Genomic DNA, 16,536 nt, shown 5'->3' with positions numbered 1-16,536 from the left:
CTAGGCATCTTACCTACAACATACCTCACCCTCACCAGGCAGTTGCTGGATAATAATGGTCTATTTTCAAGATGAAGAAACTGAGGCAAATTGACTTTTTCCCAAGAGCCACATCAGGGGAAAAAAAGGAGCTTGGATTTAAGCTCAAGTGTGTATTTTCAGAGCTCTAATTGTTTTGCATTTGGCTTACAGATAGATTTTTCAGGGCAAAAAGAGGCACTTCATTCACCAATCATTTGAATATTAACATCCTTTGGTATCTGTCTCTCAAGTCTGGATGAAAAGCCCATGTTCATAAAACCATAGGCATCGAGCAGGAAGTACTTCAGAAATCTGGTTTATCATGCTGGGTGTGGTGGCCCTGGCCTGCACTAAGAGGCAGGAGGATAGCAAGTTCCAGGCCAGCTGGGACTACACATTGAAATAGTACCCCAAGACAAAAATCTATGTATCATCTCCATATGAGATAAACTAAGGCTTAGTGAGGGGAAGGGTTTTAAATTTTGCCTTTGTTTGTGCTGGTCCTAGAGCTTGAACTCACGGCCTCAGTGCTATCCCTGAGCTTTTATGCTCACAGATATTGCTCTACCATTTGAGCCATAGCTCCACTTCTGGCATTTAAGCATCTCCTGGACTTTCTTGCCTTGGCTGGCTTTGGTCCTCCTATCTCAGCCTCCTGAGTAGCTAGGATTACAGGCATGAGCCTTGGCTCTCAGCTTTCCACATCTCCAAATGGGCCTTTCCTACAGCCTTATCAAGAGATGGTGGTGGTTCAGATGTTTGTACAGGATCAGTGACAGGAAGTTCATTACTGTACCTTTGGAGCTGTCCAGTTCTATTATTTTCAGTGACTGTTAGGAAGTTTCTCCTTCTATCAGAACCAAATGCAATCTTTACTACACACTAGTTAAATGCCACATGCTGATTTCAGGGAAGTTTGATGTTGAACAAGAAACTGACTCTGGTTGTGGGGGAGGGTGACAAAGAACAAGTTTTAAGGCACGCTCCATGATTTAAAAAAATGAGGAACTATCGCTGTTAGAAATTGCCTTGGACCCAAAGCCTGGGTAGAGAGGAGGAGGGGTCCTGGAGGAAGTGATCTGAAATTGAGTAAGGTGACAGGGAAGAAAGCTGGTGAGAGAGGGAAGATGCTAGTAACTGGCAGAAAAAAAAATCAGAATGTACAAAGGCCTGGGGGTTCATTAAGGGTAGCATCCCCAGTAGGTGGCAGAATTTAAGGAGTGAAGCCAGGCCGGAGGAGAATAGAGCATGAGGTCGGGAGAGAAAAGGAGCGAGATTGGAAGGGCGTGGGTACACTAAGGAGATACTCTTATTTATTCTCTGAATAATTGTAAGAACAACTAAATGAATGGTGATTGTTGAGGGGTCCATATCTTCTGTTCCAGAGGGACCAAATGGCTCCAGTGTTTGCTGTCCAAATTGGGCTTTCCTGAGTATCACTCTTTGGTCCTATGCCTGGCTAGGGGAGGCCTTATTTAGCCTGGCCTGGCTCCATTGAGCTTTCCTTGGGAATGTCTATATATAGGGAAGAGAACAGCCCAGTTGTCACTGTCCATCTACCCTCCTTCATGTTCAGCAACCCCCCCCCCCCCCCCCCGCCTTCCCTGGCCTCAGACCCTGTACTCTTTCTGTTGACTTAGCCACTGTCCATAGCCTTGCCTCCTTCCTGCTGCCCAGCCTAGACATGATGGATTCTCAGGATGTGCTACTGTCTTTGGACTAGATCTGTTCTTTGCCTTTGCTCTTCAGAGGACCAGCTCAGAACTGCTGGATTTCTAGGAAGGGGCCAGTTATTCCTTTACTACTTAAAGAACCTTCCCCGACACCCCCACTCCAACTGAATCCCTTTCTCTGGGGCCGGGTAACTTGAGAGAAGAATCTTTGTTGCAATACTTATTTCTCCTCCAAATGCACCCCCCCGACTCTGTGGTACTGAGGTTTAAATTCAGGGCCTCATGCTTGCTTCTGGCACTCTACCATTTGAACCACACTTCCAGCCCCTATTTTGCTGACTCTTTTCATCATGCAGCATCATGAACTTTTTTGCCTGGAATGTACTTGAACTACAATCCTGCTCTCAGCCTTCCAAGTAATTAGGATTACAGTATGAGCCACTGACACCTGATCATCCTACTCTTCATCTTTCTGAACATGTCTTCTGATAGCTCCTGTGAGGACTGTCTATCTTGACTTCTTCTCAGCGGAGATTAATAAGAATCAACCAATGATTGTTCATATGTGTCTGTAGTCCCAGATACTTAGGAGATTGAGGCAGGAAGATTGATGGAACCAAGAAGTTCAAGGCCAGCTGGTGGCTCATGCCTGTAATCCTAGCAACTCAGGAGGCTGAGATCAGAGGATCAAGAAAGCCAGCCCAGACCAATTTGGTCAGTCATGGGCTTGAACTCTGGGTCTGGGTGCTGTCCCTGAGCTCTTCAGCTAATGGTGAGCACTCTACCATTTGAGCCACAGCCCCACTTCTAGTTTCCTGGTGGTTGAGATGAGAGTATCATGGACTTTCTTGCCTGGGCTGGTTTTGAACCACAATCCTCAGCTCTCAGCCTACTGAATAGGTGGGATTACATGTGTGAGCCACCAGCACCTGGCTTTGAGAGACTCTTATCTCCAAGTAACAAGCAAAAACTCAGAAGTGGAAGTGTGACTCAAATAGTCTTGAGGTGAAAAAGCCGTGAGAACCGAGGCCTTAAGTTCAACTCCAGTACCTGCACCGAAAAAAGGAAGTTCAAGGCCAACGTGGGTGATGTAACAAGATTGAAAACTAACTGACTAGGAAGTGGCGCTGTAGCTCAAGTGGTAGAGCGCTCGCCTTGAGCTGAAGAGCTGAGGGACAGCACCCAGGCCCAGAGTTCAAGCCCCATGACTGACAAAAGAAAGAAAGAAAAAGAAAACTGACTAGAACCACCAGCATTCCTATAGATTTTATGATTTACCAAGCTATGCAGCCACATGGGGATAATAACAGTTGCCACTCATCGGTTGTGTCCTACATGAGGTCATGTGATTAGCATACTGCATAGCATGCGTATTATAAAGTTCGCTGCCACCTCTGTCTCCTGTCCCTTACTGTGTTCAAAGACAAGACACTCCACTTACTATGTACCAGCTAATCCACCTGGCACAGGCTAGGTGACTTACACCTGGGTTCCCACTTGCTGTGGTCTCTTTGTAGGGGAGGTTATGACCATTTTCACTTCACAGATGAAAAATGGAGGCTCAGAGCTGATTCACCTGTCTACAGTCACACAGCTCACAGAGGCAGGACTCCATCATTGAATTTTGAACTCTGAGCCCTGTGCACTTCTCATTCTATTATACTACCTCACTTGTCACTGTTCTGACCCATCTTTGGAGCAAGTGTGCTTTCCAAGGCGGGGTAGGGGAGATTCTCCAAGGAGGTAGAGCAGGGCAGTCCCTGCTCATAAGAATCTAGGTCGTCAAGGCCAGCCACCTGCTCAGAGGCTTGAATTTCTCTGCAAGGGCCCTTGGCTAAATTAGGTAATGGGCTAGGACCCCGGGAGGGGCGGGGCTTGCTGACCCCGGGATCTGATTGGTTAGGGTATCCAGCCCTGGGGAGTAGGGAGGTGGGAGGAGAGGATGCCCCTACAAATCTCTGGGGCTGGAGTGGGCCAGGGCATCTTTGGGGTGGTGGAGTGCGGAGAAGCTGATCTACAGCAGAGGAGACCCCGTGACCAGCAACCATGGTAAGGACACAAAAGGACGTTAGTCCTGGACTTGTAGGAACATTTCTGGGCCTCTTTCAGGACAGATCTAGGTCTCTTAGATATTTGGAGTTTGAACATGAGGGTTCCTGAAACTTAGATCTCCTGGAGAAATGGGGAAAGGCTGGTTATGACTTCTCTTGGACTGGGAGAGCTGGAATGTTTCAAGGGTTGATCATGGCTACCTTCTGCGCCTTGAAGCAATGCCATTCAGAGCTGTGGTGTGTGTGTGGGTCCTGAGCTTGTCTCCTTCATCGTAGAGATGAAGGCTGAAAGAGCTGGATAGAGTCACTCAGCAAGCAGTGCACTTTTTATGTCCAGCTAAACCTCCTGTCAATGGACAGAAGCCAAGCACCCTGGCACACGGGAGTCAGCTCAGCTTCAGGAATCCAGGAGTCTTGATGATGACGGAAGGAACAGTGGTAGCAGAGAGTTAGACCCCAGCTGCCTCAGAAGAGGCCTCATTCGGGGATGTCATACCCATTTCCCCACTTCATTTCAAGGAGTAACTAGACCCAGGAGGCCAGCTGTTCTTGCCCATGCCCTACTAAAAATAGCCTGCCCTCCTGGCACTGGGCATGGGAAGGGGGAGGGAAGAAGGATGAGAGCCAGGGCCAGCTGGCTCAAGAACTCCTTGGACATCTCACTCCTTCCTCATCACTAGCCTCAGTTTTAGGCCCCTGACCTGGAAAGTGACCTGGAAACCCCCATAGAAATCTTATTTTTCACACCAAGGTCCCATGATATTCTGCCTAGCATGAGAAGGATTTAGTGACTGAATGGGAAGAAGAAAGAGCTTAAAATCCCCATCTCAGCAAATTCTCGCAAGTGGGGGGAGGAGACAAGGTGTCCAGCTCCAGCTCTTCTTAGTGTTCTCAAGGTCTGTTCTATGGCCTGACATTTAGTGGGTGCTCAATAACTTTACTGCATTACTATTTACTTGAAATGAAACATTTATAAAGCAATTATTATGGTAACAGGCACCTAGAGAAAGGTCAAGCACCCAGTGACTCATATGTGTAATGAAACTCAGCAAGCTGAGATCTGATGATTCTAGGGTTTTTTTTTTTTTTTTTTGCTGGTTGTGAGGCCTGAACTCTGGGCCTGGGCGCGGTCCCTCAGCTCTTCAGCTCAAGGCAAGCACTCTACCACTTGAGCCACAGCGACACTTCTGGCTTTTTCTGCTTATGTGGTGCTGAGGAATCGAACCCAGGGCCTCAGGCATGCAAGGCCAGCACTCTACCAAAGAGCCACTTTCCTAGCCCTGATGATTCTAGTTGGAAGCTAGTGTGGGCAGGTAAATCTGTGAGACTCTTATCTGCAATTGACCACCAAAATTCAGTAAGTGGAGCTGTGGCTCAAGTGGTAGAACACTCACCTTCAGCACAAAAGCTCAGGGACAATGCCTGGGTCCTGAGTTCAAGCCCAAGGGCTGGCACAAAAAAAATCCATTAGCGGAGGTATGGCTCAAGTGGTACAGAGCCAACTTTGAGTGAAAAAGCTAAAAAAGAGCATGCAGTTTTAAACCCCAGTGCAAGCACAAAAACAAATGAAACAAAACACCCAAACAAAAAGAAGTAAGGAAAATTGGGAAATCACATTGCAATGGTGCTGATATGTTACATCCCTGATTCCATCTTTTCCCTGAAGAATGAAACCAGGCTAAGTGACTTGCCCAAGGTCACTGGGGGGCATTCCTGACATGGCATGGGCATGACCCTGGGCATGATTTGTCTCCTCTCTTGTCCTCGGCCTGGGGTTGGCACATTTTGATGGTGTGCCAAGTATAGGGTTGTTCTTCAGAAGGACCCAGAGGCTCCTCCTGGAGAGGTGGGATGGACGAGAAGAGTGGACACGAGAATCTGTGCTAGGGCTGTCCTTTCTACTCTCTGACTCTATCTTCTGCAGACGGACCAGCAGGCCGAGGCCCGGTCCTACCTCAGTGAGGAGATGATCGCTGGTAAGAAAGCAAGGGTGGGATGGGACCTTAGGGGCTGGGAATCGGTAGAAAGGTCCTGGGGAACCTTCTAGTACCTGAGCAGGACAGAGAGGGTAGAAACTTGGCTGACCTGGGAGTCCAGTGGGCCTCTCCTCAGCTCTCCCCGTCTCTCCCTCTCCCCGTCTCTCCCTCCTGGCAGAGTTCAAGGCGGCCTTTGACATGTTTGATGCTGATGGTGGTGGGGACATCAGCGTCAAAGAGTTGGGCACTGTGATGAGAATGCTGGGGCAGACCCCCACCAAGGAAGAGCTGGACGCCATCATTGAGGAGGTGGACGAAGATGGTGAGCGGGCGGCACGCCAGGGCAGCGGGTGGTGGGTGGGCCCGGCATGGGGGGCCGCTCGGATCACCGTCCCCCCCCCCCCCCTCCGCCAGGCAGCGGCACCATCGACTTCGAGGAGTTCTTGGTCATGATGGTGCGGCAGATGAAAGAGGATGCGAAGGGAAAGAGCGAGGAGGAGCTGGCCGAGTGCTTCCGCATCTTCGACAGGTAGCCCGGGCGGGGGGCGGGCAGATGGACCCAGACTACAGGGTGGAGAGAGGTTCCCGGGATTTGGGGGTTCGAGAGGGGGCGTGGGGGGAGGCCACTCAACTGGCCGCCCTGCTCTGCTCTGCTCCGTCCCTCGGACCCAAAGGAACGCAGATGGCTACATCGACGCTGAGGAGCTGGCTGAGATTTTCAGGGCGTCCGGGGAGCACGTGACGGACGAGGAGATCGAATCCCTGATGAAAGACGGAGACAAGAACAACGATGGCCGCATTGACTTTGACGGTGAGCGCTGGGGGCGGAGCCGCGGCCTGGGGGCGGGGTCTGACTGGGCGGGGCGGGGCCGTGCCCTGGGCTGGCGCTGAATGGGCGGGGCCATGCCCTGGAGGGCGGGGCCTCGCCGTGCCTAGGGCTTTGTGGGAGGAGCTGGTTGGGCGGGGCCAGATCAAGCTTTCTCAGCTCTGGCGGCCTGGTGCACTCATTTAACCAGCTGCCCCTTTGCATGCCGGGAGCCCTGGCTGGGGGGGGGGGGGGGGAGGGGAAGGACGGGGGAGGGGTGTCTCGGAGTCTTGGCGTCCCGAGCACCCCTAACTCCTTCCCTCTCCTTCCCTGCAGAGTTCCTGAAGATGATGGAGGGCGTGCAGTAAAAGAAACAGGCTGAGCAAGGTCCTGAGGGCGTGGGCAGCCACGTGGGGCCCCGCCCCAAGGGGGAGGCCCTGGGTTTGAAAGGAATAAAAGCCAACCTTGCCAAGCTCGTGGCCTGAGTGACGTGAGGACTTCCCGTGGGCGGGTCTGGGGCGCGGTGGTCCGGAGTAGCGGGGTGCAGAAGGCAGCCAGGCCGGGAGCCGATTCGCTCTGCAGGTTCGTGGCCGGCTACTTGGAGCTGGCACTGGGTAGGGGCAGTGTGGACGATGCCGGGCGATTGCGCCTGGCGCTGGAGGAGGGAGGCTGCAGGCAGGGGCTTCCAGTTGAGTTCTAATGAGCCGACGGTTCCAGCCCCCCCCTCCCCCACGAGGCTGCCTGGGGCTGCGGGTGGGACGAGGGAGCTCCAGCTGGTTCTGAGCTCATCAACTCCACCCTAGGTTGCTGCCTCGCCTGCCCTCCTGGCCCCCAGCCCCCTCCCTGTGCTGCCCAGGGCCAAATAGCATGATCTCACTAAAATGAAATCTGAAATCTGATCTGGCCACTGCTCTACTGGCTCTCCCTTCAGGCTCTTCCTCGCCTCTAGAATATCCCAAAGCCCATTTCCTTCCACTCCTCTCCCCTTCTTCCCACAGCCCATTCCTGATAAGGACGTTGTCAGCTTTTACAAGCCCTTAGGTTTTTGTTTTTGTTGTTGTTTTGTCAGTCGTGGGACTTGAGCTCTGGGCTTGTGTGCAGTCTCTGCTTTTCAGCTCAAGGAGATTGCTCTACCACTTGAGCCAAAGCGCCACTTCCAGTTTTCTGAAGGTTAATTGGAGCTAAGACTCTCACAGACTTTCCTGCCCAGACTAGCTTTGAACGGAGATCCTCAGTCTCAGCTCCCTGAGTAGCTAGGATTACAAGCATGAGCCACTGGTGCCCGGGGCCCTTAAGTTTTTGCACATGCTTTTTCCTCTCCCTAGAATAGCCTCTTTCCCTTCTTCTAGGCCTGGTAAATTCTTTAATCCGCAAGGGCTGGCTCAGACAGCCCTGCTGCTGCAGGGTTCAAGCTCCCACATCCCCCTATATAAGGCAATCGTGGGGGCCGGGGTGGGGGGCTGGGGACGTGGGGGCGGGTGTCACACCACCATCTATAGGCATAGTCAGGCTGCCTGAGTCTGAATCCTCACTGCCTGTGACACAAATTCAACCATTCTGTGTCTCAGTTTTCTCATCTGTAAATTGAGGATAATGATAGCACTTATAGAAGCTGGGAAGGTGGCTCAGTGGTAGAGTACTTGCCTTGCATGCATGAGGCCCTGAGTTCAATTCCTCAGCACCACATAAGCAGAAAAAAAAAGCCATATGTGGCGCTGTGGCTCAAGTGGTGGTAGAGCTCTAGCCTTGAGCTGAAGAATTGAGGGATAGTGCCCAGGCCCAGTTCAGGCCCCATGATCAGGGGGGGAAGGGGAGGGGAGAGAAATGATAGCACTTACAGAGTTTGAAGAATGAGTTTGTGTGTGCAAATTGTACAGTACAGATGTTTACTAAAATGCTAGCGGGGATCAAACCTAGGGCCTCACACAGAATAGGTATATACTCTACCACTGGCCTATATCCTTTTCTTTCAGGCCACAGTTCCACTTCTGGCCTTTGAGAGGTTAATTGGAGATAAAAGTCTCCCAGACACCGGGTGTCAGTGGCTCATGCCTATAATCTTAGCTACTCAGGAGGCTGAGATTTGAGGATCGTGATTCAAAGTCAGCCCGGGCTGAAAAGTCCGTGAGACTCTTATTTCCAATAAACCACCAGAAGCCCGGAAGTGGTGCTGTGACTCAAGCAGTAGAGCACTTGCGTTGAGCTGAAGAGCGCGGAGACAACGCCTAAGCCCAGAGTTCAAGCCCCATCACCACCACCACCACCAACAACAACAAAAAAGTCTCAGGCTGGGAAGGTGTCTCAGTGGTAAAGCGCTTGCCTTGCATGCCTGAGGCCCTGGGTTCGATTCCTCAGCACCACATAAGCAGAAAAAAAAAAAAAGCCAGAAGTGGCACTGTGGCTCAAGTGGTAGAGCGCTAGTCTTGAGGTGAAGAGCTGAGGGACAGCGCCCAGGCCCAGAGTTCAGGCCCCATGACCGGACTCAAAAAAAAAAAAAAAGTCTCACAGACTTTCGTCTCATGGACTTTCCTGCCTGGGCTGGCTTTGAACCATGATATGATCCTCAGATCTTAGCCTCCTGAATAGCTAGGATTATAGGCGTGAGCCACCAGCACCCGGCTCCCCCTGCTACTTTCTAATTACCATTTTATCCCATCTCTCCTTGCCAACTTCCCATCCTAACTCAGGACCCCATTACTTGCCTGGCTCTTTTTCTTTCTTTCTCCCCCTTGCCCCTATTCACAACTGTTTAATATATACTTGAGAATTTTCAAAGAGCAAAATTGCCTATAGTAAAAAAATCAGGAAAGAACACAAACAGAAAATTTGTAGCAGAAAAAGAAACAATCAGTACAAATGGCAAAATAGTCAACCTCATTTTTTTTTAAATGCTGGCTCAGTGGGGAGCCAGGGGTGTACATCTGTAATCCTAGCTACTCAAGAGGCTGAAATCTGAGGCTTGTACTTTGAAGCCATCCCAGGCAGGAAAGTCTGAGAGTTACTTCCAGTAAACCACAAGAAAGCTGGAAGTGGAGCTGTGGCTCAAGTGGTAGAGTGCCAACTTTGAGTGAAATAAAGCTAAGGGACAGCAACCAGGCCCTGAGTTCAAGCCTCGATATCAGCCCCATCCTCTCATTCCCCAGTACTGGCTCAAACAGTAATTATCATTTTATAATAATTTAAATATAATATTAAAATTAATGGCCAGTACTGTGGTCACACTGGCATGTAGTAGCAATGTAAATGATTCAGTTTTCCCTTCCTTCCTCCTTCCTTCCTTTTCCTTTCTTTCTTCCTTCCTTCCTTTCTTTCTTTCTTTTCTTTCTTTCTTTCTTTGCCTTTTTTTGTCTGGCTCTGTAGCCCAGGTTGGTACTACAATGCTGGGCTCTGCTAAACATTTCCATATGGCCAGTGAAGCCATTGGAGAACTAACTGATACCTGACTGTGATCAGCCTGTATTTCTCCTTCTTGCTCCACACCCTGATGTGGTTGCTACCCAAGAAATTTCTTATGTCTCCCTCCTGGCATTCAATTGTGTGAATGAGACCAATGATCACAGTTCTTTTGTTACAAGTGTCAGAAACCTGAACCAAATAGGCCTAAATCACAAAGGGATTTGGTTCATGGAACCAAGATGCCAAGACATGAATGGAAAGCTAGCTCTCTTTCTCTCTCTTCCTGCCATAGCTGTCTCTAGCAGCATCCTAAACTGACTCTTTGTCTCTTTTAGTCACTCTACTAGTAAAACAGTTTTATACTCTTAATTCCAGAAACACTCTGATTTTTAATCAGTCCTTGTGACTGACAAGATAGCCAGGTGACTAGGGACCCAACACTATGGATGAAGGACCACACGTCAGGGAGTATAGTGGTTTAAGCCCATAATCCCAGGTACGTGGAAGGCAGAGTCAGGAGGACCATGAGTTTGAGGGCAGGCCAGGCAAAGTTAGAGAGCCTGTCTCAAAAAAAAAAAAAACAACAAAAACAAAAACAGAAGGGCTGGATCTAATTTAAGTGCATTTTCCTAAACCATTGGGTTCAATATCTGTACCACATAATAGCAGCAATAAGACCATACACTGAGGCTTCCTAGGGCAGTCAAAAATAGGTACACATGGGCCATATCAGTACCTGCCTTAGTTCAGACCCCAGCACTATGAAAGATACACCACATTTAGAAGCAATTTAGCACCAGGTTCTGAGCTCTACTTTTAGGGCATTCTCTAAGTGAAATTCTTGGAGCCTGATATTAGCCCTTCCATCAGGTTCCAGGTGGTATCTAGTGTGGTAGCAAGAACCAGACCACATTGCCCCTGCCTCCCAGGGCTGGATTTCAACATGAACCATCAGGAGGCCTAGCTCACACATAAACTAGACCATCATCACCTGGGAACTGACAAGTAAGGCAATGCTGCCCTCCATCCCACATCAGAAATGACATCCTGGGACTCTTCTTTTGGGTTCCTCTGTTTTGTGGCTTTTTCACTTTCGAATGAACTTTGCTCTGCTTGCTTTAAACAGACAGGAAAAGAAATTGCAACAGCTCTCAGGTGGGTCTTACATATACATATTAGATTGAGAACTAGACTATGCTCAAGAGAGAACCGAGAGCCCATTTTGTTTATGGTGGGTCATGGGGCTTGAACTCAGGGCCTGGGTGCTGTCTGTCCCTGAGCTCTTTTGCTCAAGGTTAGCATTCTATCATTTTGAGCCAAGGTGCCACTTCTGGTTTTCTGGAGGTTAATTGGAGATAAAAAGTCTCACAGACTGTTCTGCTAGGGCTGGCTTGGAACCCCAATCCTCAGATCTCAGCCTTCTGAGTAGCTAGGATTACAGGTGTGAACTACCAGCGCCTGCTTGAGAGCCCACTTTAGACAAAAACACCCATGTTCCAATCCCAGACTGGACATTTCCAGTCCTTTTCACATGTGATTGCTTTGTGGGTGGCTTAGGAGAAAGGAGAGGGATTGGGATAACACGATAGAAAGGGGCTTGTGAGAACCTTTTTGACACTCTCCTGCTTCTCCAAGGTCAGCCGCTGGCAGAGCTGACCAGGTTGTTCCAAGGTGGAGACATGGGCGGGTGATGGAGCACACCTGGGTGCCGTGCAGGACCCATCACCTCATCCTGCTCTTTCCAGGGGCTCCCCAACATGCAGGCCAGCGGAAAACTGGCCCAATGGGGGCTGCAGCTGGAGGAAGCATTGTGGCAGCAGGGATGGGCTCAGAGCCCAGTCTTGAGAGTTCTGACAGAGGGGCTTCCTCTACAGCCTGGGCCTGCTGTAGGGTGGCCTTCTTTCTGCCAGAAAAGTAGTGACTAGCCATCCCCTCTCTCATGTAATACACGCTCCTCCTCATCCTCAGGTTTGGTGCACCCCCAGGTGAAATATAGCTGCAGTTATGCCAACATTCACTAACAGTCCTACTGTGTGTCCTAACTCTGTAGAATAGGCATTATTTTATTTTTGGTGCTGGGGATTGTACCCAGGGCTCCACATAAGCTAAGCTTGGGTTATGCCAGTGACCTATGTGCCCAAGCCAAACAGGCATTATTATTGTGAAGAAAACTGATAAAGAATGATCAGCCAGCACTCGGCCTCACTGTCAACAGGGCTTTTCCACTCCTTTAGAGACCAAAGAGGCAAAGCACTTGCCTAGGAAGCACAATGCCCTGGGTTCCATCCTAAGTACCACAAAACAGAACAAACCAACACAGAACCAGAGGGTAAGCCAGACCTCTATCTCAAACACCTCTGACCTGAGAATAACTGCAAGGCAGTAACATTTACAAAAACAACCCAAATGTTATTTATTTAATATACATTGCAAGGACTTAAATCTTAATTTAAAAAACAGAAAACATAACAAAAACAACACCACAGCTCAAGATAACAGAGTCCTGTACAGAAGTCAAGGAAAAGGACAGGTAGACTAAGGAAAAAACAGACAACACAGGAGAAGCTGGACAGCTCAGGTCAAGGCTCTTGGCTGGAGACTTGTTTTGAGTAGGTTTCTTGAAGGTACTTCTTAAAAGCTGGAAGAGAACAGGGGGGTCTCAGGTGAGTGATGGGGTCAGGAGTTCATGAAGGTGGGCAAGAGGGCTTCCTGAACACAGGGGTGCAAGGTTGGGAAGGGGCGTGTGTGTGTGTGTGTGTGTGTTTGTGTGGATTCCCCAGCCTAGCAGATTTTCCTTTGCTATCAAGGCAATCAGGATCCTTACAGCCTTGCTTCCAGTGAATTGGGGGGGGGGCATGCATTCTACCCAAAGCCCACTTAGAAAATATGGCAGGCAGAGAAGTGGCCATTCCCCACTTAGCTCAAAGGAAGGGATCACCTTAAGCTGGAGAGGGACCCACCTGTGGGGTTTTTCCAGAGCTCGGCAGCATGTGTGTTCAAAGGGCTTTCGATGTTGGGCTCTGTGGGCAGAAAGACAGAAGAGTCAAGGGGGTGGAGACGGTTAACCTAGCGGATTCCTGACTAATCTCCATGCTGTGAGAGATGGGGTGTGCTCCGAAGTCACCTCCTAGTAGGCTCTGGATAGACAGCAGGATGGTCCTGACGTCATACAGGGCTGACCACTTGTCTTTGAGGATGTCCAGGCAGATGTTCCCCTGGGTGTCCACGTTGGGATGGTAGCAAGGCGTGAGGAATTTCACCGTGGGTGCGTTGTAAGGGTAGCCACTAGGGAACTCCAGGGAGAGCTTATACCTCAGGTCTTCATATACCTGGTATTTAGAGGTGGGGAGTAAGTAAGTCCCTCCCCTCAGCCCCATATCCCCACCCAATCCCCACAAGTGGGGCTTACAGATGATATCAGGTGACACACACACCCCCCATAAAAATATATAACATATGTTATATAGAATTTATTTTGGTGCTAGTACTGGGGCTTGCATTCAGGGCCTTGGGGTCACTCACGTTTCTCTCTCTCTCTTATAGGGCTTGGTTACTGTCCCTGGGCTTTTTTGCTCAGAACAAGGGCTCTACCACTTTGAGCCACGACTCCACTTCTGGCTTTCTGATGGGTAACTGGAGATAAGATTCTCAAGACTGGGGCTGGGAAGGTGGCTCAGTGGTAGAGCGCTTGCCTTGCATATGTGAGGCCCTGGGTTCGATTCCTCAGCACCACATAAGCAAAAAGAAAAAAGCCGGAAGTGGCGCTGTGACTCAAGTGGTAGAGTGCTAGCCTTGAGCTGAAGAGCTGAGGGACAGCGCCCAGGCCCAGAGTTCAGGCCCCATGACCGGACCCCCCCCCCAAAAAAAAAAAAAAAAAAAAAAAAAGATTCTCAAGACTTTCCTGCCTGGGCTTGCTTTTAACTGTGATCCTAAGGGCTGGGAAGGTGGCTCAGTGGTAGAGTGTTTGCCTTGTATGCATGAGGCCCTGGGTTTGATTCCTCAGCAACACGTAAGCAAATAAAGCTGGTAGTGGCGCTGTGGCTCAAGTGTAGAGTGCTAGCATTGAGCTGAAGAGCTAAGGGACAGGGGCCAGGCCAGAGTTAAGGCCCCACAACCAACCAAATCCAAAACTGTGATCCTCTGATCTCAGCCTCTAGAGTAGTTAGGATTACAAGTGTGGAGTACTAGCAAGAGTCACTGGTTCTTAACCTTTTTGCTCGAGGCTAAGCTACACCTCCAGTTCCAGCTTTTTATTTATTTATTTTTGCTAGTTAATAGAAGATAAGAGCTTTTGGACTTTCTGGCCTGGTCTCCAAACTTGATCCTCCAACTCAGCTCCTTCCGGTGTGGTTAGGATTAAAAGCAAGAGCAGCCACCAGTGGTTGGAATTTTTGAGCTGGTCTGAGATTAAAGTGGACTGGGTGTTTGTTGAGCTAGTCCAGCTGCTTCCCTCTTATCTGGTAGAGACATCAGTAACTCTTTGATCTAGTGACTATAAATTAGTACCTGGAGAGCTACTAGGCTATGCTGTTTGTTTTTGTTGGTTGTGGGCTTGAACTCAGGGCCTGGGCATTGTCCCTGAGCTTTTGTTCTCAAGGCTAGTGCTCTACCACTTGAGCCAAAGCACCAATAGGAAGTAAAAGATTAGATTCGACAGGTCTGGATTTGTTACTTAAACCAGGCCTACAGCAATGAGAGAAGCTGCTGTTTTGTGCCCAAAACTTACTTATTTTCTTCACTTCACTAAACTTACCTTGGTGTGTCCCTGTCCGTGTGTGTGTGTGTGTGTGTGTGTGTGTGTGTGTGTGTGTGTGTGTGTGTGTGTGTGTGTGTGTGTGTGTGTAGGGGTGGGGTGGGGAGGGGGCTTGAACTCTCAGCCTGGGTGCTGTCCTTTAGCTTCTTTGCTCAAGGCTAGTGCTCTACCACTCTAACCACAGCTCTACTTCCAGCTCTTTGGTGGTTAATTGGAGCTAAGAGTCTCCCAGTCTTTGTTGTCCTGGCTGGCTTTGAGCTACAATCCTCAAATCTCAGGGTCTTGAATAGCTAGGATTATAATAGGCTTGACACACTCAGCCTGAAACCCACCCTTTCATTGCGCAAAAGGAAAGGACAAGGCAAGGTGTGAACAGGCATTGGGATTGTTTTACGAAGCCAACAGTGAAATGAACCAGACCTGGCAACTTGGATCTCATCCCTCCACCCCCTAAACTCCGCACAGCGATACTCTCCCACCGCATCCTACACTTACTGTGCCAGCTGCTCCATGGATAGTCCCTACCCATTTGAAAAGGTTGTCTGATTCAGGGAAGGCAGAAATTCCTTTGTCACCAGACATCTGGAGGAAGAAAGACAACAACCCCGGTGTCATCACAGCCTGAGCCCAAATAAAGCAACCCACGGACAGTCTCATCACCAGACGAAGGAGAAAGGGGTTGTGTGGGGACACAGAAGGCAGCAGGGCACCCATAATCTTATCAGGTGTCAGGAATTCAATTATACCATATGGCACTGAAGGATTTGTACTTAATTTAGGGATAATTCAGCAAAAGATAATTAGGAAGCAAAGATTTCAACATCAAGAAAGCAAGGAATTGGTCATGGGTAAAACTTGGGGTTAGGAAGCCAGGGTGGACAGGGCAGGGCAGGCTTAGGATGACTTCCGGGAACCGTTCTAGAAAGAGTTTCATGGGGGGAGGGGATGGAAGGAACTGGGGGGTAGAGACTGTTTAGGCATGGGTGGGAGGAGGAGTGATTTCTCAGAATTGAGTAAATTATACTGACGTTCCCACCCCTGTGTGTAGCAGGGAGCCTGATGCGGGAAAGGAGGGTGCTGATAATTGGGTGGAAGGTGGGAGGATGGATCAATTGAGATCTGAGAAAACTGGGCCACTCACCATGAGGGTCATCAGCTCCTGCTGTAGCCTGCAAAGAGAACTGAGGGTCACCTGGGAGTCTGTGGTGGTCAGGTGGGGCACCTCCGTCCCCCCGAATCTCTCCTAAGGGTCTGTCGCGGAGGCGCTCCCTTTTCCAAGGTCACACTCCTCTTCTGTGCGGGAGACCCCGAGTGCACTGTCCCCCTCCCCAGTTCCTGGCGCCTTCTCGGCTCCCCGGTGTCCTCCGGCGTCTTCCGGGGGGACCCCGGCGGCGTCTCCACCCTTCCGCGCTCCCGGAGCGTCCCTCGGTCCGCACCACTCACCGCTTGCCCACTGGGCCCCGGGCGGCGCCCCCGCTCGGCTCGGCTCCTTTGCGGGAGGCGGCGACGCTGGCGGCGGCTGGGTCGCGGTTTTGGGAGGCCATCGGGGCGGCGCTGGCAAGGAGACAGAAAGTCCACACCGGGGAAACTGCGGGGCTGCGGGCCGCCCGCCCGCGTTTGAATCGTAACCCTCCGGCAGCGTCAGCCAATCGCAGGCTCGCTTGGGTTTGATCCAGCCAATGCGAGAGCCCCGTTGCCGCGCAGCTGCCGGGCCACCCACCGGCGCGCCGCTATTGGGCGGTGCGGGCCTACTGCGGGCCCCCGATTGGAAAGAGCTGCTGCCATTAACTAGCGAGGTGCAGCGGATAGGTGGCCTTTGGAAGAAGCCGACCATTAAAGGGCCTAGAAACCATCCACGTGC

General features: G+C 50.4%; 2 protein-coding genes across 2 annotated transcripts; one reads left to right on the top strand and one right to left on the bottom strand.

Annotated features, from left to right (window-relative positions):
- Nucleotides 1-3,665: 3,665 nt before the first annotated feature.
- Nucleotides 3,666-6,946, top strand: Tnnc2 (troponin C2, fast skeletal type). The gene is made up of 6 exons (XM_042694690.1): nt 3,666-3,743; nt 5,670-5,721; nt 5,900-6,043; nt 6,136-6,250; nt 6,396-6,532; nt 6,863-6,946. Exons 1-6 carry the CDS (start codon nt 3,741-3,743, stop codon nt 6,892-6,894), a joined length of 483 nt encoding a protein of 160 aa, XP_042550624.1. The 5' UTR covers nt 3,666-3,740; the 3' UTR covers nt 6,895-6,946.
- A 5,366-nt stretch (nt 6,947-12,312) lies between these two features.
- Ube2c (ubiquitin conjugating enzyme E2 C) lies at nt 12,313-16,300 on the bottom strand. The gene is made up of 6 exons (XM_042694558.1): nt 16,119-16,300; nt 15,817-15,844; nt 15,171-15,257; nt 13,047-13,251; nt 12,883-12,942; nt 12,313-12,560 (listed from the first exon to the last, which is right to left on the bottom strand). Exons 1-6 carry the CDS (start codon nt 16,217-16,219, stop codon nt 12,502-12,504), a joined length of 540 nt encoding a protein of 179 aa, XP_042550492.1. The 5' UTR covers nt 16,220-16,300; the 3' UTR covers nt 12,313-12,501.
- Nucleotides 16,301-16,536: the final 236 nt, after the last annotated feature.

Source organism: Dipodomys spectabilis, unplaced genomic scaffold, assembly GCF_019054845.1.
Source record: "Dipodomys spectabilis isolate Male_0828 unplaced genomic scaffold, ASM1905484v1 ptg000175l, whole genome shotgun sequence".
NCBI lineage: Eukaryota > Metazoa > Chordata > Mammalia > Rodentia > Heteromyidae > Dipodomys > Dipodomys spectabilis.
This window is presented reverse-complemented; position numbering and strand designations above follow the sequence as displayed.

Bases quoted from the DNA above. Each gene is read 5' to 3' on its own strand.
- Tnnc2 (XM_042694690.1), top strand. The intron at 5,722-5,899 runs GTAAGAAAGCAA...CCCTCCTGGCAG, and splicing joins CAGTGAGGAGATGATCGCTG to AGTTCAAGGCGGCCTTTGAC. The intron at 6,251-6,395 runs GTAGCCCGGGCG...TCGGACCCAAAG, and splicing joins TGCTTCCGCATCTTCGACAG to GAACGCAGATGGCTACATCG.
- Ube2c (XM_042694558.1), bottom strand. From the start codon at position 16,219: ATGGCCTCCCAAAACCGCGACCCAGCCGCCGCCAGCGTCGCCGCCTCC. The intron at 15,258-15,816 runs GTGAGTGGCCCA...TTCTTCCTCCAG, and splicing joins AGGAGCTGATGACCCTCATG to ATGTCTGGTGACAAAGGAAT. The intron at 12,561-12,882 runs GTGGGTCCCTCT...GTTCTCTTCCAG, and splicing joins GCTCTGGAAAAACCCCACAG to CTTTTAAGAAGTACCTTCAA.